Source organism: Misgurnus anguillicaudatus, chromosome 5 (assembly GCF_027580225.2).
Source record: "Misgurnus anguillicaudatus chromosome 5, ASM2758022v2, whole genome shotgun sequence".
NCBI classification, from domain to species: domain Eukaryota; kingdom Metazoa; phylum Chordata; class Actinopteri; order Cypriniformes; family Cobitidae; genus Misgurnus; species Misgurnus anguillicaudatus.
In genome coordinates, this window is record NC_073341.2 from 18,005,171 (window position 1) to 18,030,000 (window position 24,830).

Sequence of the window (24,830 nt, forward strand, 5' to 3'; positions counted from 1 at the left end):
TGGCGGTGCCCGGGGAAGCTTCAATAAAATATGAAACCCTGCCTCCTCAGAGTCCACACTTTGATGAGATCATGTAGTGCAGACTTTAGGGACCCTTGATGCTAGCCCACGTGGGTGCACCGGAGTCGTATTTTGGGACAGACTCGAGCGTCACACCGGAAATAGGTAGAGAAGTTGCCTGCCAGTGTGAACTCCTCCCTTCCTCCGTCTGATTGCTCTTTCGCAAGGACTTCTGGGTTGGACAGGGCCATTTGAAGACCGCATCAAGGGGGAAAAGGAGGCGCTGATGAGCACATTTCAAAGCGTAATTGTGTGTGTTGTATATTTAAACTTACAGACAATCAGAATTTATTTTTAATTGTAGGTCAGTACACTGCAATTATATGGATTTACACAAAAAATGTTTTTTATTCTTTAACAATGTAATTGTTAGAAATGTACTGCAGTGGCTATCATAAATTTGGGTAGTTAAGATTGTAATTTATTTTTTAGCATAAGTCATAAATTTGAGAGGCCTATCTCCATATAACATACACATATATATTGCATTAATTATTATTGTAACAAATTGTGTTAAATTTAGTATATGAGTTAATATAAGTTGACAGAGAGTCAGCGGTGACATCATGGCATTAGTGGAAGTCTATTTAAAGGTGTAGCGGAGGATTTTCTTGAATTTTAGAAAAGAACCACCTTCTCCACTTTTTAAAAAAATGCAATTGCGCAACACTCCTTATGGACAACTAGAAAGATCAATAGTCTTGATGATCCACCCGGAAAAAGAAAATCGTCCGCAATACCTTGAAGCAACAACTTAGCCTGACAGTTAGCCTGCCCCAGACCAGGCTATAGTTTCCAAGCATAAGTTGTCATAGTGACTGAGTTCCGACTTTTTCAAGTTTGCTTAATGGAACCGAATCGACTGGCAATAAGTCTGACTTAACAAAATAAGCCTGGCTTATTTCCTAATCTTGTTTTATGAAACAGCCCTCAGGTATGTGAGGTTATTGTAAAAAGTGAACCCTGGGTAATAGTCATGTATAACAACAACAACATGCAAGTACATATTATATTTATAGGGGCGGTTTCCCGGACAGGGCTTATCTTAGTCCCACACTAAAATGGATGTTTAAGCTGCTTTCATTTAAAAACACATTGTCCTGTTTAATTTTAACATGTACCAGTGGCATTGTTTTGTCTTAAGATGCACATCTGTAGTGTTTTTTTGTAAGGTATGTTTGTAAAAAATTCTTAAATTACATAATATAAGTAAGACCTAGTCCTGGATTAACCTTACCTCTGTCCAGGAAACCGAAAAAAATCATATTATTTATCATATTAGTTTCCATTACACCATCAACCTTTAAATTTGTGTTTCATTAAAGACAAGGTTTCTGTTATTGCATTAGGACATATATAAAATCGCTAAGCATGATTTAAAATGCATTTTAAAGTCTAGAAACCTTGTTCACCAAACTGACTACTCAAAAAGGAATGGAGAATTTTGAACTTGGCAATTAAAGAGTTAAAATCCTCAATTTTTGTAAACATTTTGTAGTTTTGAGTACTGTACTGACCTCAGTACTGTGGTTGATTAACAGATTTATGCCATTTTTTAAAGTAAAACAAACTGATACATTTTTACAGTTTAATTTAGTGGATGTTTTCATCGACGAACAACCCAAAAGGAACTTGCCCACAGTGTATTGTTGAGATTTCCCAAAATATGTGTCAATATAAGAATTGTCACCAACATTTTTACATTTGCTCAAACGCAGAGAAAGTTATGGCCAAATTAAGATAAAAAAAACCCCATAGTGGACGAAAACATCCCCAACAACATATTAATGTTGAAATGAGTCTCACTAAACACTAAATTGCCCTGCTAAATCTGCTGATAGTCAGATGAAGTTGGTCTGACCATCGAGAACACAACTAAAATTAATAAATAAACCATCTTTATTTTAATCAATATAATTTTGTCTCCTGCCTGTTGTTTTTCCCATCATTTCTGTATCTGCCTTATGGTTGATTTCAGTACAGATTTAGTGATTTCCTGACAGGCAGGGAGTTCTAGTGAAACTCGACTCCAATGGATCTATAAGATCTGCAAACCATAGTTGGATCATACATTCAACTTCTCTTATTTCTTTGAAAATAAAGTTTATAATATTACTGCGCTTTCTCTGTTGTGTCTCATTCAAACTTACATCTTCACACATGCTGTTATTCACAGACATCAGAAAAAACTAGAGAGAGAGAGAGAGAGAGACCTTCTTTGACTTTGTGTCAAATGCCTTTCTTACAAAAAGTAAGATTTCAATTAGCTTTAACATTCGAAATCATTCCTTAAACCTATTTTTCATATCTCAAGATACTGAGGAAGTTGGCAACCCTTCTATTGCAGGTGCATAAAGAGCAGCTAGCATGTCATCTTAGCACACCATCAAAACACGACAAATAATTAGATTAAAACCATGTGTTTGCCACAGACTCACTTCATAACATAAGTTGAGTGTTTTAAATATCCATGTGGTCTGATGTGGCTTCGGATAACAAAATGAGACAGAAAATATACTCTATTGTAGTATTCTGGACAGGCCTAAAGGCTATGTCAATTAGCTTTGCATTTTAAATATATAGTATTGTTATGAAAATACAAAATTCAGCATTTTGACAGCTTCCACCATGAAGAAATATACAGATAAATGAAGTGTTCTTCTCTCTCCTGTACAGTAGGGGGCACTGCAGCTCTTTAATCCACCGGTAAACCCACTAAAGAAAGAAAGAAATGAAGCGTTTACTGGTTGTGGCTAGAAAGGATACAGCTGTGGCCAAAATCTCGCCGGAGGAGCGCTGTTTTTATCCTAATCCTTCCCACAAACTTAACCCAAAATCTCGCGAGAATTGTCCGCAGCTGTATTTCCTCTAGCCAGAACCGAGCTCGCGTGTGATGTGTTTGTGTATCCTCATTGTTTTTCTCTCTTGAGTGTTTTATTGAGAGTAAACAGAGTCTTGTCGCTGTGTATTTTAGTGTAAGTTATATCGATGATGAGAAATGAGATGGATGTGCTGTAAATCAGTAGGAAGTTATCTGTCCATGCTCGATATTGATGATTTCATCACAGAAATCTCTCAGCTCAGAAAGAAATGGCGTTACTGGAGGCAAAGTTGAGGTCAAGAGGAGACGAAGAAGTGAAGAGAGAGGTTTGTACAGCTTAAACATCCTTTACCTGAAACACTCTGTCTGTTTGACAACATTAAATCATTTATCATTTATTTTTGTGTTGTCAGGATGTGGATGTGGTTTGTTGTGAATCTTCAGTGTATGTGACTGACGGGATCTCTACAGAATGTCAGGATCAAAGCTCATCACAGTTACTGCTGGACAAACTCTCTGAAGAGAAATCCAGACACACACAGGACTCAAAGTTCAATCTCACTTTACTCTGTTATACTGAGTCAAAGCCCACAGACGCTCAGGACACTGCAGTGTGTGACAGTATTCAGGGTTTAAAGGATGAGGAATCTACTGATCAAACCTCCACAGAGTCTCTGGATTCTGCCTGTAACGCTGGAGAACAGCAGCAGATCCAGCAGACCACACTGAAGATGTGTTCAGTCAAACTGGTGGACTGCAGGAACCTGAAGATGGAGATAAAAACAGAACCTATTGAAGATGAAGAGGACTTTATTCTGCCAGGTATGTCTCCACAATTATTGTTGTATTTTTTTTATTTTTTTTTTTACAATTTTTGTAAAAAGAAATCCATGTGGAAGCGTATTTCCGCCATATTAGAAAAAAATCATGCTCTGGTAAATCATATTTATGAGATATAAAGTGAAAATTATGACATACCAAAAATTAATGATGAGATAAAAAGTCAAAAAAGTAGAATATATGAGTTAAAAAAGTAATAATTATTATATTAAAAGTAGGCCTGCACGATTAATTCCATGCGATTGTCACGCGCATTTAATCAGTAAAGGAGGTTCCTTTAGGGGTGTGACCATGTTCTCACGCAGTGAACGCGCACTTGGGGCCCTAGCGATGGGAAGAAATTTTAATTAAAAAAATCTACTGTAAATAATGATATAATTGTTTAACCACAAAGAACTTTGCGCTGAATCAAGCACACTTGGGTAGCAGTAGACGACTTTGTGCCCAGGGGCCTCTGAATTCTTAATCCGGGCCTGGCGTCAGTAAACTCTGCTTTTCAAGTTCAAATCCTCCAATGTTAATCTACATACTCTCCTGACTGCTTTGGATGCTGAAGAAGTATGATTGGTTAGATCACCTGTCAATCGAGCTCCCTGCGAAGGGTAATTTGTTTTAAACGTGAGGTAGATGCGTCCTAGTCAGAGGCATCATGCCCATTCAAACTGAGGGGGCATGTGCCAACTTGGTTTTTTAAACAAATAGATTTTGCATGCAACCTTAAAATCAAAGAAGCGTCCATTAATCTGTTATTTGTCTTTTAATCTGTTTAATTTGCACAATATTATCAATTCTGTGCTGCATTCTTGTCACTTTTCTGAGATTTTCGCCATTTTGATCATGTTACATTACTTTATTCTGGCGGGAGGAGCTGCAGACAGTGTAGTCGCAGACGTCATTAGCATCTCAGCGCGCTCACGGGCTCTTTCCTGTTGCTGCTGCATTTTGCTATCTGAGGAATTTAAACATGTAAGAAACGCTCACAACATTTCCAAACTCCAGTACGGTAATGTGCAGTTAACCTCCTCTGTATAGTAAATAAATATATGGTTTAAAATGTGACCGTCTCAACGTTATATTAGTAAAGATTTCTAACGCCAAAGTTCAGAGTTCACGGGGGCGCGGAATCACACATGCTCACATATGAGGTAAAATTTGATGCAGTAATGCGTTCCTCTAATAATTTTATTTACAAATTTTTTAAAATCATTATTGAACATTAAACTCAATCATGTGGCTATAGCTTATGTCATTTTTGTTGTTTATATTCTTTATGGATTTAAAATTACATAATTTTATAGGATAATGCAGTTGTTGTGCAAAATGCATTAATGACACAATTAAACAAGTCATTTATTAAAACTTAAATAAATAAAACATGCCGTTTCAGATGTAAATATGATACCAATATGTCATTATTCCGATTGAATAGTATTTGATATGAAAGTTAGTCAACACTTTTATTTTGGAGGTTTTTGCATGAAAGCAGGGGTGTTCAGATTGTTAGAAATGTAAGTGCCATGGAAAAGACTGAAAGCTCTATAATATTTCTTTAGATGTCTGTGTATGCACAAATTTCTGTTTGTTGTGCCCACTCTGCCCCCTTAAAAAAATTGGTGCATGATGACGCCCCTGGTCCTAGTCTAAAGAAGGGGGTCGTTGGGTGATAGCGGTGAAAGCACATTCACTGCTAGTTGTCTTGCTGTTAATTTTAAATAAACGTAAAGTAGCTAATCAGTGTCTGTTCGTTTGTCAGTTGTCCTATAACAGACGAACGTCAAAACGTGCAAAACACCCGGACGGTTATGTTACGAACAGTCACATTTGACTCACGTCCTAACCGTCATCACCAATTCTGAAACCGGCACACCCCTAGGTTCCTTGATTAGTAATAAATTGCCATCAGCTGCTTTCAGATGTAGCGGCATTTACTACTCAGAGCCGTAGTTCTGAAAAGCGGGAAAATGTTGCATTCATAATCGCAGCCGATTCATCCGCAATTATGAATGCGATATGTCGAGCAGCCTTACTTAAAAGTCCAAATTAAGAGATGTAATTGAAAATTTTTAAAATTCTAGACTGGGTGCCTGCCGAACTTAGCCCCGCCCACAACATTTCAGGTCGGGAAGTTCGGTCTGGTATCGCTCCTTTGTGGCGCAACTATGCTCGACCCAAAGCTGGTTGAACCAATCAAGTTGTCAGGCAGGCTTTATACGATGATGGACAGATGATCAACAGTAACCTAATCAACCACGTCACCAAAGAGCACTTGAGTTGAATCAGTTTAAAACAAAGACGGCTGCCGCTGGAGAATTGAGACGTGAAGATTCTGCCATCGAGTCTGTTCTAGAAGATATCGACAGCACATTGATTTAAAAGAGGAACAGAAACGCAAATCGAGGAATTTGTTCATCGGAAAGATGGTTTTGCCGTCCCTACTTCAGGATTGCAACTTGCCGTGCAGGACAACGTGGATATAACTAGCTGTTATTGCCAGCTACTTTTCACATATTTACACATATTCCGATAAAAGGAAGAGTGACTGGATGCGCCATAGCTGTAATCACTGGTGTAATAGAAAATGTATTTTAAATTTATTCTAACAAAAAATTAACAATACTGTTTTTAATGTTTAGCTACATACATTTATTTTATTTGATTTTATTTGACGTGTTATTTAATTGTATCTTTATTACAGATGAGAAGAGTGATTCATGTTCTGATGAAGGAAGGTCCTCAACATCAAAAGAGCGACTGACAGCACAAACTCAAAAGAAGAAACTTTATTCAGAAGAGCAAAGAGAGATGATATTTCACTGTGAGCATTGTGGGAAGAATTTTGTTGACTTTTCTCAGCTTAAAGCCCACATGAGGACACACAGTGATGAAAAGCCTTTCTGTTGCACTGAATGTGGCAATTACTTCAGGACCAAATATAGTCTTGATGTTCATAAGAGTATTCACACAGGAGAAAATGCATACAAGTGCAGCGAATCTGAAAAAACTGTGGATTCAGGTTCATTACAACCACACCAGAATATTCACTCTGAAGAGAAACTATATCAATGTTCACACTGTGATAAACGTTTCCATCTGAAATATCTTCTGATACGCCATGAAAAAATTCACACTGGAGAGAAACCTTATCACTGTAGTGTTTGTGGGAAGAGCTTTAATCAACGTTTCAATTTAGTGTCACACCAGAGAATTCATACAGGTGAAAAAAATTACAGATGTCCTTATTGTGGGAAGACGTTTGCTCAACAGGCTGGCCTGAGAACCCATCAGAGAGTTCATACAGGAGAAAAACCTTACAAATGCTCTCAGTGTGATAAGACATTTACTCAGTCAAGTAACTTAAAAGCCCATCAGGGGGTTCATACAGGAGAGAAACCTCATCACTGTAGTGTTTGTGGGAAGAGTTTTTATCAACGTTTCAACTTGGTGTCACACCAAAGAACTCATACAGGTGAAAAACCTTACAAATGTCCTCATTGTGAGAAAACGTTTGCTCAACAAGATGGCCTGAGAACCCATCAGAGAGTTCACACAGGAGAAAAACCTTACGTCTGCTCTCACTGTGGAAAAAGCTTCGCTGATCGATCTCATTTCAGAGTTCATCTGAGAGTTCACACAGGAGAAAAACCTTACGTCTGCTCTCACTGTGGAAAACACTTTTCTGATCAATCTCATTTCAGAGTTCATCAGAGAGTTCACACTGGAGAGAAACCTTATCACTGTAATGCTTGTGGGAAGAGTTTCAGTCGAAATGATACTTTAGTGAAACACCAGAGAATTCATACAGGTGAAAAACCTTACAAATGCTCCCAGTGTGATAAGACGTTTGCTCGACAAGATAGCCTGAGAACCCATCAGAGATTTCATACGGTATTACAACCTTATCACTGTAGTGTTTGTGGGAAGAGTTTCAGTCGAAGTGATACTTTAGTGAAACACCAGAGAAGTCATACAGGTGATAAACCTTACAAATGCTCTCAGTGTGATAAGACGTTTGCTCGACGAGATGGTCTGAGAACCCATCAGAGAGTTCATACAGTAGTAAAACCTTATCACTGTAGTGTTTGTGGGAAGAGTTTTGATGATGGGACGCAAGTAGATCAGTGGTGGGACGAGCATCACGGCAACTGGAACTGGGTCTGTCAGTCTCAATGTCCTCTGGGAACAGAAGACGAGAAAGGAAATAAAATCCTATTAGGCTGTTCAGTATAACGTTAAAGTCTTACAAAAAGTGCTCAGTTCCGGACAAGCTAACTACTTTATAACTGTATTACAAGAAGAGGATAGGGCCTAGAATTGATCCCTGTTGTACACCATATTTAACCTGAGAGTTACATGATTTTTCTCCATTTATTTAATTAAAGTGATGGTGGTCAGTTAAATGAGACCTAAACTAGGCTAACACATTAATTTTCTAGGCTATCAAGTAGGGTTGTATGATCTATTGTGGCGAAGGCTGTGCTAAGGTCTACTACTATAAGTATCAAGATTGCACCACAATCGGAAGCTAAAAGTAGGTCATTTGTGACTCTAAGCATCACTGTTTCTGTGCTATGATGGGGCCTAAACCCTGATTGAATGCTTTTATACAAACAACATTCTCAAAGAATGTGCAAAGTTCTCTAGCCACTACTATGTTCTTTTCCAGTCACTCTGGCAAACTTGATAAATCAGCTTGGTCATCTGCATTTTCTAGATCAGATTCGGGCTTGTATTGATAAGGCAGTAAAGGTGATATTATCTCCTTTTTCCAGCGTTGCCAGGTCCGCAGCCTTTTGGTGGAGTTCTAAATTGGGCTCATAGGCACTTCAGGTGTTTCTTGTGCCTGGGAAGGAGCGACACAGGGCTTCCGAGTTTGGGACTGAGAAAGCTCAGGATGGTTGGTACCTGATAAGCAAGAATAAAAACAATGGCAGAAATTCTAAACGTGAAGATTTTTAAGAAAAGTTTTGAGAGAAAGAAAAGCATTGATAGCACCGCTCGAAACTGAAATGAAAAATTCAACTTACAGATTTCCTCTTTCAGAGGAAGGGTAGTGGACACATCGCTGGTTGAGTTCGGCTGTGATGACGCTGCACTGCTCACAGGCACTTCAGGTGTTTCTTGTGCCTGTGATGGACACAGCGCTTCCAAGTCTGGGACTGAGGAAGCTCAGGATGGGTTTAACCTGATAAACCAGAATAAAAATAAGTAAGAAGAATAAAATAATGTTATACATATTATACATATACTGTGCAAAAGTCTTAGGCCACCACCACCAGCTTTGTCGTTTTAGCAAAGTTTTAATGTCCATCCATTTTTATTTTTCATTATTTTTATTAAGATACAAACAGAAAATATATACACAAAATTAAAAACAAAACAATTTGTTGTTTTGAAAAAAAACTAAATGTTTTCTTCAGGCATCAATCAGTATTTAGTGTGATCTCCTTTGGCACGAAACACATCTTGAGCTTTTTGAGGAGACTGAAGTCCTGAAGTCATTCGATTAGAATTAGGATTTAATTTTATTTAGGTTTAAGAGATCCTGCAGCTGCCTGCTATTGCTCAAGTGGAAGGGGAGTTTACCCTAAATACTTGACACTTCAGCTTATACTTTTATACTGACCCCCTCCCAGAAAGTTTTAGATGTCTCCTTTTTTAAAACACCTGAACCAACTCATCCACCTCCTTCCAGAACGTCTCCCTAACAAGCTAATGAGTTGAATCGGGTGTGTTGATTAAGGAGACATCTAAAACTTTCTGGGAGTGGGTCCTTGAGGACCAGGATTGAGAAACACTGTAGTAGGGGACTCATCGCGGGACACAGCTAAAAAAAAGTGCAGCTCGAGCTCGCAAGGGCCTCCTCTGTATCAAATCCTTTCAATCTTTCTGTCACACTTGTAGCTGAAAATACAACAAACATAGAATTTATACATGAACATTTATCTACTTTGTAACTTGAAATTGGCACGTGTTATTATCAGGAGCAGGATGAGGTGGTCTGTTGGTGATAATGGGTTTATTCCGTCGGATCATATGGACGTTTTTGTATTAGAAACAGTGATCAAATAATAAAACGTTCTAAATCGTAATGCATTCCAGTTTGTCAGACTCATCCTCATGTTGTTTTAAACCTGTATGAATTTCTTTTTTCTGATGAACACAAAATCAGATCTTTTAATTAATGATGGTATACACACAGCTGATTGTAACGATTGATTTTCACAGTATGAAAAAAATATGATGGATTTCAATGGGTATTGTCAACTGTGTACTTCCCATCATTTACCAAAATATGTTCTTTGAAATATATCAAAACACTTCCATAATATTTGTTTTTCTACTATGGAAGTCAATGGTAACAGCAGCTTTGTGCTTTTACCATAATTTATCAAAATTATTTTGTTAACTGTTTTGTTTGATAACTTAAATAAGTACTGTGATTTTTTTCCCCCTATATGTTCATTACTGCTTGTTCAATAACTTCAGATTTAGTAACTATATTTACAAAGTGAAATAACTATTTAATAAAAGGCTTGTAATGCAGGTAAAGCATCCTCTCAGCATGTCATTCCCATCAAAATATGCTGCCACACTTAATAAAAGGCTTGTAACAAAACTGTAAAGCTGGGGATGTGACATTGGACATGTTTGGCTGACCGATTTTGCTACTGGACTGAGCATTAACTGAGCACCTCTTTTATTATAAAACACTTGCCTTCTTGCAGTTTGCCCAAAGAATAAAAGGGGATAACATGTTTTATATTGTGCTGTGTGTTTTAAATAATGAAACAAAGAATTGTTTATTTGCCATCCTGGTGAATTGCTCTGTTTCTCTTTGGTTCGGCCATTTCAGTGGCGGCAGTGTAACATAGGCACAGTATATTAGACTTGGGTTTAATTTGTGGAAAGTTTGTACATTTAAAAATGGGCCCGGTGTTCTGTCAAAGTCTGTTCCATTTACATTTGGGTTATACTAAAAAAGCAATAATATCATGTATTCTGTAATACCATTTATTTCAAAGTATTTAATCATTTTTCAGCTTACTATTATTTCTTTTTACCTTATAGCCTATGTCGTCTTCCTATTTGTCCCTACTGTTTGTTCTAAAATTATTATGTTTGCTTATATAAATATAACACACACACACGCCTATGCATATACATTTTTATGTAAACATAATAGTTTAAGAACAAATCAATGCTCTCAATGCAATTTTTATCATATTAGTTTCCATTAAACCAACAACCTTTAAATTTGTTTAATTAAAGACAAGGTTTCTGTTATTGCATTAGGACATACATAAAATCACTAAGCATTATTTAAAATACATTTTAAAGTTTAGAAGCCTGTTTCACCAAAATGACTACTCTAGTAGTGAAGAAGGCCTGGAGTCTAAATGGCATGCAACTTCCAAATATAGACAATACATTTGGTTATATCCTTATTATTTTCCAATTGTACTGTATACAGGTGCTGGTCATATAATTAGAATATTATCAAAAAGTTTATTTATTTCACTAATTCCATTCAAAGCTTGTATATTATATTCATTTATTACACACAGACTGATATAGTTCAAATGTTTTTTTCTTTTAATTTTGATAACTATAACTGACAACTAAGGAAAATCCCAAATTTAGTATCTCAGAAAATTAGAATTTTGTGAAGGTTCAATTTTGAAGACGGCACCACACTCTAATCAGCTAATTAACTCAAAACACCTGCAAAGGTGTTTAAATGGTCTTTCAGTCTAGTTCTGTAGGCTACACAATCATGGAAAAGACTGCTGACTTGACAGTTGTCCAAAAGATGGCCAGTGACACCTTGCACAAGAAGGGCAAGACACAAAAGGTCGTTGCAAAAGAGTCTGGCTGTTCACAGAGCTCTGTGTCCAAACACATTAATATAGAGGCGAAGGGAAGGAAAAGATGTGGTAGAAAAAAGTGTGCAAGCAATAGGGATAAACGCACCCTAAGGATTGTAAAACAAAACCCATTCAAAAATTGGGGGGAGATTCACAAAGAGTGGACTGCAGCTGGAGATGTATGCAAGACCTGGGTTTCGCTGTCACAATTGGATCTATAAGATCTGCAAACTATATCCATAGTTGGATCTTACATTCAACTTCTCTTATTTTTTTTGAAAATAAAGTGTATAATATAACTGCCCTTTTTCTGTTGTGTCTCATTCAAACTTACATCTTCACACATGCTGTTATTCACAGACACCAGAAAAAACGAGAAAGAGAGAGAGAGAGAAAGACATTAACACCTCTTATCATTATTCCTCTAATTATTTTGTCTTTATTATAATTACAGATAAAATTCTATTCACAGTATTTTAATCCCTCTTTTCTTTAGTCAAATGTCTCACTTTAATTTCTTTGATTTCGTGTCAAATGCCTTTCTTACAAAAGTAAGATTTTGTGTGAAACAGAGTTTTGTCTCTGTGTAATTTAGTGTATATTGATTATGAGAGATGAGATAGACGTGATGTGCTGTATTGATGATTTCATCACAGAAATCTCTAAGCTGAAGAAAGAGGTGGCGTTACTAGAGGCAAAGTTGAGGTCAAGAGGAGATGAAGAAGTGAAGAGAGAGGTTTGTACAACTTAAACATCATTTACCTGAAACACTCTGTCTGTTTGACAACATTAAATCATTTATAATTTTAATCTCTGTGTGTTGTCAGGATGTGTTTTGTTGTGAATCTTCAGAATGATGAGGAATCTACTGATCAAACCTCCACAGAGTATCTGGATTCTGCCTGTAACGCTGGAGAACAGCAGCAGATCCTGCAGACCAAGTTCTGAAATGTTAGGTGTAGAGGAATGTATTATTTTTGAAGCTATGTGTGTGATTTTATTGAGTTTGTTTTGTTAGTGACTGACAGCATAGTGTAAAAACTAGTGGAGCAGTATAACAAAATGGGCTGGATAATGCTCATATACAGAAGTAACAGAAGACGAGGGGCAATGCAAAGGGAGCTGAGTCTTCGTAGAACATGCAGACGTTGTTCTGCTAAAAATACCAAAATATTACAATACTATTACAATACTCTGCTGCTCGCCTGATCCCACGACACGTATACTAGAAAGAATGAGCACATTACTACAACCTAGGGGTCTCCAACCTTTTTGTGAGCAAGGGCTATCGCAATGGATCAAACGTTTTGATATAGTCTACTCAAAACTTTTTTGTTTTGCTTGTTGATTTTATTTAAATGTACTTGTTGATATGTTTTAGTATTGTTTAAAATGTTAACATACGTAAACCAAGCCAAGCTCATATAAATAAATATTACAATTGAGACTATTAATAGAATGTGCTTTGGCGGGCACCACTTTTATGTTTGTTTATGATTATCTTGCCCTATCTCTGTAAAGCGACCTTGGGTGTTGAAAGCTCTTACATATATCGTCCCCTTGGAATAATAAGGTTATATCTGACAATTTTGTCAAAATTGAGTTATTCACATATTCTTATTCTGTGACAACTTATTTACATTATGTGATGGTTTTTTAAGTTTTGTACATTTTAGGAATTTTTACTGAAAAAACAAAAAAGTTCCATCTATAAAGTTGAACTCTAACTTGGCTCTATAAGGTTCTATATGCGTGAGCGCTTTGAATGCACAGAAGATGACCAATCAGGATCAACTTTATATTTGGAAACTTAACTTGTATAATCTTACTACACAAAGCTATTGTGTTTTGTTTGTGAGGTAATGATGTTGAAAATATTAGAACGCATTGTACATGATCATCAACATGCCACTGAGATGATAACATGGAGTGATAGTTGTGTGCCACAGAACAGAAATTCCATAATAGCATTTGCTATGGCAGATTTCCTGACAAGGCATCCTGAAATTAAAAAGATAACAATGAAATACTCTACTCCAGACCACTCTGCAGTGCAGAAGGTAGACAATATGCACAGCCATATTAAATGATTTAACTATATTCGGCTAGAAGGAAGGAGCTAGTCTGAACCTCAGGTTCATTAGCATTAGCTGCTATGTTGTGTTTAATTAATTGAATGTTTTATCAAATAAAAAGTTAATCGTTATAATTTTCTTATTAATTATTAATAATTCTTATTGTTAAAAAACTCTCAAAATACATTGCTTGTAAAGTGTGTGCTTATAGCTAAGTACAGCAGTGGTTCTCAAACTTTTTCAGCGTGCGGCCCCCCTTGTGTACGGTGCATTCCTTTGCAGCTCCCCAAATAAATTTTTTGTATATGTAACATTTTAATTGTTCTAAAACTTAACATTTTATTTAAGCAAAACACATTAAATTATACAAAGTATTGCTGTTGGTTAGTAGCCTTATATTTTTTTAGGTTTAATTACACAGAATTCATAATAAATTAATGTGTTTTAGAAAATGTCATAAAACTAGGGCCCCCCTGGCACCATCTTGCGGCACAGAAGTGTGTTTTCTAAATTCAATTTTAATGCAATTTGCTCTTTCAGAGCATTTTAAAGATCCGTTTGTGCATAAACCTGCATGTATATTTAGGATGCTGTTTTGCATACTCAAAATAGTTCAACGTAACTTTTTCCAAGCCTTACTTGTCCTTCATGTCCTTATTGGAAAAAACGTAATTCTTGTACCAGCTGTGCAAATGGCAAACACATGTTGATGTTCCCAAAGAAAAAAGTGAGACAGTTATATATGATTTGTGCTTTTTTGTGTACGTGTATGTTTGGAGATAAAACTGCATGTGCTTAATACTTCAAACCGGTTTATCATTGTGACCCACCCATCAAGGTTAAAGTGTTATATAAATAAAACGCCACTAACACCTGTAATTCTAGCCTTTGTAGTCTATCATGAAAGCCTTTTTGCAGCTTGTGGTCCTGAGTGCCTGTCTGCCCGCCTGTGAGTATCCTAAAAAATTTATATTACCATCCTGTAAAAAGCCAAATTATATTCAGTTGTTGTCTTTTATTTTGTATGCATTGCAAACATTTCACACATTAAATAGTTTTTATTAAATCTGAATAAGTTATTTACAAAAAAATATTAGTTAAAGATGTTTGTCAATGGTCATGATAAATGCTTTTTGTTTTTCACATTTGTTAGATAAATAACATATATAGGACAGTGCTTAGAACAACACTTAAAACATCTGGAAAGAGTTGCTGGGAAAGTAAAAAGTGGAATATTTATGGGTGGTTTTCCAGACAAGGATTAGCTTAAGCCAGGACTAGGCCTTAGTATATTTAGAATATATAACTTGTTTTAAAAAACATGCCTTACTTAAACATTACTTTTGAGGCAAAACAAAGGGCATATATTTTAAAATATATGTCAGTGCAAGTTGTTTTCAGTTTGGACAGCTCTTACATATATCATCCCCTTGAAATTATAAGGTTCTCTCTTACGTTTTTGTCAAAATTTAGATATTTTACATATTGTTATTCTGTGACAACTTATTTACATTATGTGATGTTTTTTTTTTAAGTTAAGCTACTGTGCTTTGTGCACAGTGATTATGTCAGGTAGGGGAGGAAATGATGTTGAAAATATTTGAACGCGTTGTACGTGATCATCCACATGCCACTGAGATGATAACATGGAGTGATGTTGAGTTGTGTGCCTCAGAAAAGAAAATCCATAATAGCATTTGCTATGGCAGATTTCCTTACAAGGCATCCTCAAATTAAAAAGATAACAATGAAATACTCTACTCCAGACCACTCCGCAGTGCAGGAGGTAGACAATATGCACAGCCATATTGAAAAAGCAATGGCAGTGTCTGAATTATTTTCACCACTGTTTTTTCCACACGTTTTACTGAAGGTGAACAGAAACAACCCATATAAAATCATACAGATAAAGAGTACAGATTTGTATGACTTTCAGGCATGTTCCAAGCTGTTTCAGTACAAACAGATTTCATTTTCTGAAGTATCACAGATTGTGTTTGATTAGTGTCCATCTACTCTTCATTACACAAAATCACATAAGAGATACCAAGCAAACACACAAAAAACCTGGCACCTATACTTACCCAAACCAAAAGTACTCTCAAAACTAAGCATCATCTCTCAGAGGCGAAGATGAGTGACATTTAGGCCATGTTTAAATTCATGCCACTAACAGAAAGACTAGAGTAGCCTAAGTCTGTGTTTTAAAAAATGAGTCATGTAGAGTATTATAGTTCTTTGTTTTAAAATGTATATATATACATATATATATATGAATCATTTTCAATGATTATTAATAAACTTAATGAATTAATGCTGACAATTAACAATTGCTGAAGCATGTCTGTTTTCTTGCAGTTTTTAAAGTCTTAAAATGTCTTAATTTTTACAATATTAAGCCTTAAAGGTCAAATAGTCAGCAATTTAATTGATGGGGTCTTAATAACAACAATAAAGCATGTTATTTTAAGTCCTGCTCAGATGTATTACAGTAGCTGCTTTCTGTCTAAACAAAAGAAAGATTAAAGTAACAATTTCTGCAATAATGTGTTTAATTACCCACCAAATTGGTACAAAAAATTTACATCTGCCCTGGACAAAATATTTTGACCTACCTTGCTTAATTTGAAATGTCTTCAATACATGGAAGTGCTAAAGATATTAAATAAATGTCTTAAAATGTGTTAGAAAGTAAAATGTAATCCTTTCTGAGACACTGTTACAACATTAATTTTATATTTAATGTTCAAATAATGGTTTGGCGAAAAGTGTTTTTTTATTAGAAGGTTCTATCTGCATTTGACCCATTACAAAAACACCCATTTACAAATCTGAGAGGATTTTGATATTGTATATTTAGAATACTTTAAGGCTCCCTGTTATTTTCATGTTTGATAGAAACTTGTTTCCCATATAAGTTTTCCTATATGTAATGCAAAAACTTGGAAGCTCAATATCTCAGAACTGCTCAGAACGCAGATAGAACCTTTTAATTCCAAGGTGACGATATTTTAGTCCAGGACTAATCTAATCCCTGTGCGGGAAACCGCCCCTTAAACCACTAAAATTCCTGACTAGTTAGCATCTGTATAAAAGTTTTATTTTTCCTGTGTCTTAATTCTGTTATAATATTTACATATATCCATCTGATACAATTTAAAGTAATTTTAGATACCGACTAATACCTACCTTATCTCTTTGTTTTAAAATACTTTGTGTGAATACAATGACAATAAAGATTCATTTAAATATGTACATCAGTGTAAATTATAAGTGTGAAAATTTGAATTGAATTAAATTGGAAAAAAATGTTGCGTTTAGTATAATGACTAGGAATCATTTGGCTACATGGACATTTTTAAGTACAATCCAATGTTGTATCAAAGGCTCTCTAAGCGAATAATGTGCGACGTCACTTTTTGTTGATGTTTGAACTGTTTTCAAACAAACGGAGCATAGCTAACGCCTCCCTCTCCCGTCCGTGCTTTCATGAATACGCCCAACCCCCACCCCCAAATCCTTCTTGTCGTTTATTGGCTGGAACACTTTGTTATGTTTTGTTGTGCTAGGTTTGGCCACTATGTTGATATTGCCGTTTGTCGAGCCTGAGCTGTCTACAGAGATTGCATTTTTTTACAGTTTGATCAGCGGACAGGCAGCAAGCAGATAGTGAGGAGATGTTTGCTGTATGTAACAAAAAATGTTTTATGGTCTAAAACGCGTCAATTCGCTTAGAGCGCCTTTAAAGGTATTTAAAAAATAGTACGAAATAGCACTAAAAGTTCATAATCATAGGGGAACCATTTTTAGTGTGCTTTATTGACGATAAAACACTGCTATGACCACTTCACCTAACAGTTCTGGTTATTACTGCGCCCTTAGCAACACCCTTAGCAACCACACGTATCGGCTTGTTGTTTTTATTTGAGCTATTATGCATATTACACATTGGAACATATTTTTGTTCATGGTCAGGGACTATTTTTTCTAGTGTAATGAATGCGTTTATTGATTCAACTTCATGAAGTTGCACTAATATTTTTTTTACTTTTAAATTGTGTGGTAACCGCACAATTGTGGTAATAAGTAACGGCTGAAGGGGTTGCAGGCACGATGCGACATATGGTACTATATAGCACTTAAAATGGTTCCCATATGATTACAAGCCAGTGCTATTTAGTTTTTTAAGTGTAATACGTAGTTCATAGGAATACGTTGGCTTGCACAAACAAAAATAGTTCAGTTCATATCATGTAACAATGGGCATTTAAGACAACACTGATGTATAAATTCTAATGTAAACAGAAAAAATATTTACAGTATAAATTCCAGTATAGATTTACTGGTTCCCAGTATTTACTGCAGAAATAAAAGAAATGTTTTAAAAGTACACAGACAACAACAAAGCTAAGAGACAAGGGGAACATAGTATTGTATATATAGAAAATAAGTAGGAGATTTCGAAAAATGGCTGCATGAAAAAATATTGACGATTGTGTGCGTATACTCGTGACAAGTTTAATCACAAGCTAATGATAGGCTATGTGGTCTATATTGTTTACAAAATATTTTATTCTACATTTACATTTATGCATTTGGCAGATGCTGTTATCCAAAGCATTACAAAGTATACATTTTTTAGTATGTGTGTTCCCTGAGTTTGAACCCACTGAGCTATACAGGAACATTCTGTTAATATTCTGTTAAGATTGAGTTGATTGCAAATTAATTTAATGCACAGCCGAAGTTTATTGTTCTTCAACAGTGTTGGCGAGCAAAGAAAATCGTGCACTGTGGCAGTTCAGGAGAATGATCGTCTGTACCATCCCTAACAGCTGGCCTTTACTGGACTATGCAGACTATGGGTGCTACTGTGGCAAGGGAGGCTCAGGCACACCGGTGGATGAATTGGACAGGTTAGGTTTAAAGGTCAGGTTACACTGAAATGAGAAGATACATTGGCATTTTAACCAGTCACTTCGTAAGCCATTCATCGCTTCTCTCTGGTCAGGCTGGGACGTTCAGAACCTAATGATAAGTGTTTTAAAAAGCCCACATTTTTAAATCTGCATGTTGAACAATTTAGTGGACCTGCAGCCATTTTGAAACAGGTATTTCTTTTTTTTATTTGATAGCAGTGGACATTTACAACAACAACATGTGATCCTGTCTGCAAGCTAAAATCTCATAATCTACTGCCCATAGATTTAAAATCATGTAAGATGTAAAAAATCGTAAAGTGTGTCCCAGGCATAACTGATCAAACGTATTGTTTTTTAGGTGCTGTGAGGTGCATGATGGATGCTATTCTGATTCGTGGCAACAAGATGACTGCTTCGGTGTTCTAGACAACCCATACACTGAAGTCTATTCCTATTCATGTGATAAAGCAGCTCAGAAAGTCACATGCAATGGTAAGGCACTATACCCACAGCAGATAGATTGTCCAAGAAGCTAATTTCCAATTTGTCTACACTGAAAAAATTAACTTTTTGGTGTAGTAATAATATATATTAGATTAACTCTCATAATTTCTACATAATTATATTAACATTTATTGAGAACTAGATTTTCCTAAGTAAAATTAATTTAACTGTTTTATAGTCACTGCACATAGTCCTAAAATAATTCAGTAAATTTTAATCAAAATCTTTAGTAGATTCAAGTACAAAATCTTAGTTAATTTAACTTACAAATATTAAATCCATTAAACTAAAAAATTCAAGAAAAATTTACTTAAATTTATTTGCACATGTTGTAAGGAATACCCACAATTCTTTTCGCCTGAACATTTTTATTTTTTAAGCTTTATAACAGAATAAGAACTGATAAGAATTTAACTACTTAAATATTTGTTAGAAAAATATTTATATAAAAAAATTATTTTTTATATAAATATTATATAAAAAAATAGACTTTACCTAAACCATTAAAATAAATCTAACTTCTAAAAAAATTAAGGAAGTAACATTTACTTATTTATTTAAAATATGTTTTGATTTTAGTATGTAAGTTGTATTTAAAAAGCAGTAAATTTTACTTAAAAAAGTTCATGCAAATTGTTACAAGGATTTTTTAAAGTAAATTTTACAAGTTGTTTTTTTCAGTGTAAATACATGTTTACGTGATGTGTTATGTTGTGTGATAAACATAAAACATAACCAAAATCATAAAAAAAACATGGGCAACAGGATTGCAAAATAGGCCTGAAAAAAGATGTTTCTTAAAGGTATAGCGGAAGATTTCTCGAATTTTAGAAAAGAACCGCCTTCTCCACTTTTTCATGTTTAAGTGCTATAATTTGGTCCCCGGGGCTTCTATCAACCTAGAAAATGTAAGAAAAGAACAACCCAATAACTTAGTTTTGGTAAACCATTCTCTGCAAGCATGTGAAAAAATAAGACATTGATATTTGGCTCCCCCTGTGATGTCAGAAGGGGATAATAACGCCCCTTAATCTGCACTATCCAATCACAACACTGCCATTCAATGCAGAGATGAACTCATTTGCATTTAAAGGACACACCCAAAAACGGTACATTGTTGCTCACACCTACAAAGTGGCAATTTTAACATGTTTAATAAATGATCTATATGGTATTTTGAGCTAGAACTTCTCATATGTACTCTGGGGAAACCAACGATTTATTTTACATCTTAAAAAGCCTTGTGTAGTGTCCCCTTTAAGCAAAAAGTACTAAGACATTAAAGTGTTTCATATATTAATGAAAAGACAGTGAAACTCATCTGAATTGTAAAATTTCCTGTTAAGAGAAATGACTGAGCTGTTGTTTTTGTTTTTCTGCAGCTGAAGCGAATCGCCCCTGTGAGATGTTTATCTGTGAATGTGACAGAAAAGCAGCTGAATGTTTTGCAAAAGCCGGTTACAACCCAGAGAATGAGCATTATCCCAGTGAAAAGTGCAAATGATCTGGTAAACAATCTTGAGAGATGATAGGTGTTGAGACACGGACCATATTATGTATCATTAAAGACAGATAATAAAAACATATATCTCTCTCTTTCTCACTCTCTCTCTTTAAATCCATTTACAAGCCATCTACATATAAACTCTCATAGGTTAAACAAACAAAATGCATTTTAATATTTAAAAACAACAAATTAGTAATCTTGACAGTCATCCATCAATGAAAGTTTCTTTGAAATGGTAACATATATGACTTGTTATTTACTGTGTGTGGTGTGGTTTGTCATTGGCCCTTGGGTTTGCCCTCACAGATGTAAGGGTAGGAGAGCGTGCAGTCTGCATCATTCCAAAACCTCCGTTTGTCCGCACGGATCCGTCCGTGAAGCTGCCCACAATCCTCACCGTTCACACGGACATTCCAGTCATCTGGTTGACCCTCGTCCCAAAAACTGAAACAGTTTAAATGTTGGATTAACGATGTTCAGCAGTGCATTTATTTGATCCTCCCCAGATTTAGTTTATTATTACTTTACATTCTTGTTTAATACTCTTACTGTTCAGAAGCTTTATAATCCGTTCCATCGACCCAAGACCACTGGCCCTCATCTTTCTCAACAAGCCCTATCCAGTAGCTGGTAGGAAGTTTTACAATTGAAGACAAGAAGTCCTGGTTAAAAGAAACAGAGATGGGTCAAACTCTATTTTACCTCACAAATTGTTGTGATGCAGAATCCGATGCCCTGTCTTACCAGCTCATCCAAGTTATTGACAACCACTAAGTGTGATTTTTTCCGGACACACATATTCTCAGCATTTTGCCAATTCTGCCCGGCCGTCGAATGAAAATAGCAGGAGTCTTTAAAAAACACCCAGTTTACCTCACATGGTCCTGAATAAACAACCAAAAACGAATCAGTAAATTAGACAAGTTTTACTGCAGATAATGAGTTCAGCAAATGAGTGAAAACAGGAAATACAATGAGGTCCGTAAGTCCACATTAAAATATCCAAAGGGGTTTAAAAGCTATTTTTAACTTTATACATTCAGATTTTTGGTTGTGGCAAACACTTTACAGTAAACTTATAGTGCACCGTCAGAAAAAAATGATCAAATAATGGTCCCAAACTGTCACTGGTGCATATTTGAAGAGTTTGGTTCCAAAACGCGATAAACGCCATTTAAAAAAAAATGAGTTACTGCCAAAATCAGTATTATATCAGGTCAGTATTTAAAAGTAAATTCTTAACTTTACGCAAAATCTGATATCCGCCCTGTTTTTCTTTCATCTTTTCTCCCTTTTTTCCCAAAAACGCAATAAACGCCAGTCCTCCTTTTCTACAGAATGCAATAAATCCGCTCCACAAATTACAGCGCACCATTCCACGCAATGTAAACAAACAATGGCGGCGCGTTGACGGAATCCTAGTTTTTCTCATTTACATTGTACCTCGTGATCAACAAACAAACAAAAACAAAATAATACTTTAATGGCATTGATAATGTGGTGGTTTACTGTGACAGACAGGAAAGAAACGTAAGCCATCAACATCTAATAATTTACGCGAGAGGCACTCGGGAGACGGGTGCTTGTTCTCCGACAGCATTCAAGCTTCTCTCATGCCAACACATTGACCCCAGAGGATCTTATGAAAAACTTTCCATTATTTTACTCAAAGTCAACAAAAATCAAGCAGGACCAAAACATTTTACAGCTGATCGAAAATGTTAAGCGCCGACGTCCCAAGTATAACCGCAGCAATAACTATATGACAAAGTGTTTTGGTTAATGCCATTAATGTTTATTTTTTTAATCAGTGTGTACAACTGTTCAACTAAATGAATATAAAATGGCAAAGATGAATGCACATTTATATATTGCTTCAATAGATTTATAGCATTTTGGAAAAAAGAATTCGCTTTTATAATAAATCTTTGAAAATCAAGTTATGGAATTGAATTTTTTATGTTTTTATAACTTAAAGATGTGAAAGTTTGTAACGGAAAATAGTGGTTTTCATCTTGTCACTTTCTTGGTATAGAAAACACGTTTTTACTGAAATGAGTTAAAATGGATTTATTGCGTTTTGGAAGCAAACTCTTTATTTGCACTTTTTGGAAGGGTACCTACAGTAGCATCTCAATGATGGCTAGGGACCCATTTTTGGCTTTTTATTCTGACAGTGTATCAAAAAACTGTACAAAAATTGATACTGTAAATAGAAGAAATGTGTAACCAACAGGTCACTAAAAAACACAAAACAGATTGAAATAAAAAATGTGTACAAGGGGAAATTCTGAAATTCATGTAAAATAATATCTGTCATTTAACTTTTTCTGGCTTATTGTTATGTTGATAATATCATTTGTAAGGTTTATGTAATAAAAAAGATAAAGCAGCTTCATAAGTGGACTCTATTCTACTTTTGGACCCCACTTTTTGTTATGAGGACCCTTACCTTGCACTACAGGCTCAGGGAGTTTTTCTAAGAAATAGAGAGATGATATTAATGACAACATATGAACTAACACTGGTAATAACTAGGGCTGTCAAAAGATTAATCGCAATTAATCGAATACAACATTAAAGTTTGTGTTTGCGTACTATATTTGTGAATGTATTGCGTGTAATTATTTTGTTTATAAAATACACACACATGCATGTTTTTATAAAACATTTACATGTATATTTATTTAGATTTTGAAATATTTTATATTATCTATAAATAAAAAACAATATAGGCTACATAAATAAAACATTTCTTAAATGTATGCATATATATGTGTGTGTGTTTATATATAAATAATAATTACAATACACACACAAATATATAATATGCCAACAAAAACTTTTATTTTGGATGTGATTAATCACGATTAATCTTTTGACAGCCCTAGTAATAACACTTTAAAGTATTATATAGGTAAACCTTTCAAAAATATTTAAAGAGAAAGAAAATTGGTAACCAGTTACCAAACTGCAGAGGTTTAGAAGCTTCTTTAATGGAGGTTTCAAAGGTCTGAAGAGAAAGAGTAACATCCGCTACCTCTTTACTGACCTGAGAAACTGATCATAATGTCATAATCACAATCCACAGTGCCAAAAATTACATTCAAGTAAAATGAAAAGGATTAAATCAAATGTTATTTTAAATCAGAGTCAGAAGGGAAATTCAAGGAGAAATGCTTTACTTTTAATTCCTACAGCCACAGTCAGTATAAGCATATAAAGGACGAGAACCCCATATATTATATACATCTTTCTGTTCTGTCTACCTGTGGTAAGAAAAATACATTTTGATAATAGGACAACTGAAAATGCAAATATTAAACAAGCATAGTTAAATACACTTGAAAACTTTTCACTTTTACCATAGTTTCAATATAAAGATATTGATGATAAGAGTTTAATATAAGCCAGAGCACAAAAATTTCTTTAATAAATTAAAAAATAGAAATTATACACTTGTTATGTCTTGCTCACCAGGTTCAGGAAAATATTTCGGAGTAGTGTGGTTAATCTCATTCTCAGTTGCGTTAAACCGGTCGTATGTTATGGAATCCATGTCTAAGAGGAAAAATAGGATTTTGGATATATTTACATGAAATGTTTGAATGGCATTAATGTGTTCTTATTCTATCAGTACAAACATGATTTTTAAAAAGCGAGAAAGATAACATACCAAAAATGGAAGAGTAAATAAAGAGAGTAAGTCTGAATATAACTGCAAGAGTTTCAAGGACTTGCCACGAAAATGGTTAAATATTAACCTTTAGACTGACACATTTCATCTGAACTTCATCCATCACAAACATGGAGAAGAGCAAAATAAGCCTGTCCATATATTTCTAGTTCAGTATTGCACAATTAAATATTTTTAAACTTGTATAGCAATCATTTATTTTCTGACATAAATTACTACTACTGTAAATGAAGCAAAATCGCATATTTAAAAGTAAAAAATTAAAGATTATTTCTTGTAAAATAACAAGTGAAGTTGTACCTTAACAATTGAAAACAGTAACATGCAGTCATATAAAGATGTCAAAAAAATAATTTTCAAATGTGTTAAATCTTACCGTTTATGTTGGTGTTCCCTTCCTCTGCTGCTGTCCTGATAGTTTTCTGTTTTCTGCCCTTACGCAACAGTATAACTGATAGCAGAATCAACAGTATAGCATCCCATTGGGCTTTTATCTTAACAAAGGTCTTATTTAAAATGACAATATGGGAACACTTATA

The 24,830-nt window shown here is 35.0% G+C and overlaps 3 protein-coding genes across 4 annotated transcripts in view; 2 read left to right on the forward strand and 1 right to left on the reverse strand.

Annotated features, from left to right (window-relative positions):
• Positions 1–2,688: 2,688 nt before the first annotated feature.
• LOC129414265 (uncharacterized) lies at positions 2,689–8,633 on the forward strand. The gene is made up of 3 exons (XM_055168262.2): positions 2,689–3,207; positions 3,295–3,703; positions 6,417–8,633. The coding sequence occupies exons 1-3, from the start codon at positions 3,151–3,153 to the stop codon at positions 7,946–7,948; spliced, it is 1,998 nt and encodes a 665-aa protein (XP_055024237.2). The 5' UTR covers positions 2,689–3,150; the 3' UTR covers positions 7,949–8,633.
• Positions 8,634–14,450: 5,817 nt separating this feature from the next.
• On the forward strand, positions 14,451–20,686 carry pla2g1b (phospholipase A2, group IB (pancreas)). The gene is made up of 4 exons (XM_055168271.2): positions 14,451–14,610; positions 18,427–18,577; positions 18,942–19,075; positions 20,470–20,686. Exons 1-4 carry the CDS (start codon positions 14,562–14,564, stop codon positions 20,589–20,591), a joined length of 456 nt encoding a protein of 151 aa, XP_055024246.2. The 5' UTR covers positions 14,451–14,561; the 3' UTR covers positions 20,592–20,686.
• Positions 20,687–20,742: 56 nt separating this feature from the next.
• The window catches only part of asgrl1 (asialoglycoprotein receptor-like 1), a 4,118-nt gene continuing 30 nt past the window's right edge, over positions 20,743–24,830 (reverse strand). The window contains exons 1-8 of one of the 2 annotated variants that reach the window (XM_055168266.2): positions 24,668–24,830; positions 24,072–24,155; positions 23,780–23,863; positions 23,562–23,654; positions 23,047–23,073; positions 21,339–21,478; positions 21,144–21,256; positions 20,743–21,038 (exon numbers count right to left, since the gene is read on the reverse strand). The exon at positions 24,668–24,830 is cut by the window's right edge and continues 30 nt beyond it. In XM_055168266.2, the coding sequence (XP_055024241.2) occupies positions 20,873–21,038; positions 21,144–21,256; positions 21,339–21,478; positions 23,047–23,073; positions 23,562–23,654; positions 23,780–23,863; positions 24,072–24,155; positions 24,668–24,830 (870 nt within the window). In that variant the 3' untranslated portion in view covers positions 20,743–20,872. Of the gene's footprint in view, positions 21,039–21,143; positions 21,257–21,338; positions 21,479–23,046; positions 23,074–23,561; positions 23,655–23,779; positions 23,864–24,071; positions 24,156–24,270; positions 24,368–24,667 lie in introns of those variants that run through there. The other variant, XM_055168267.2, reaches the window with a different exon arrangement.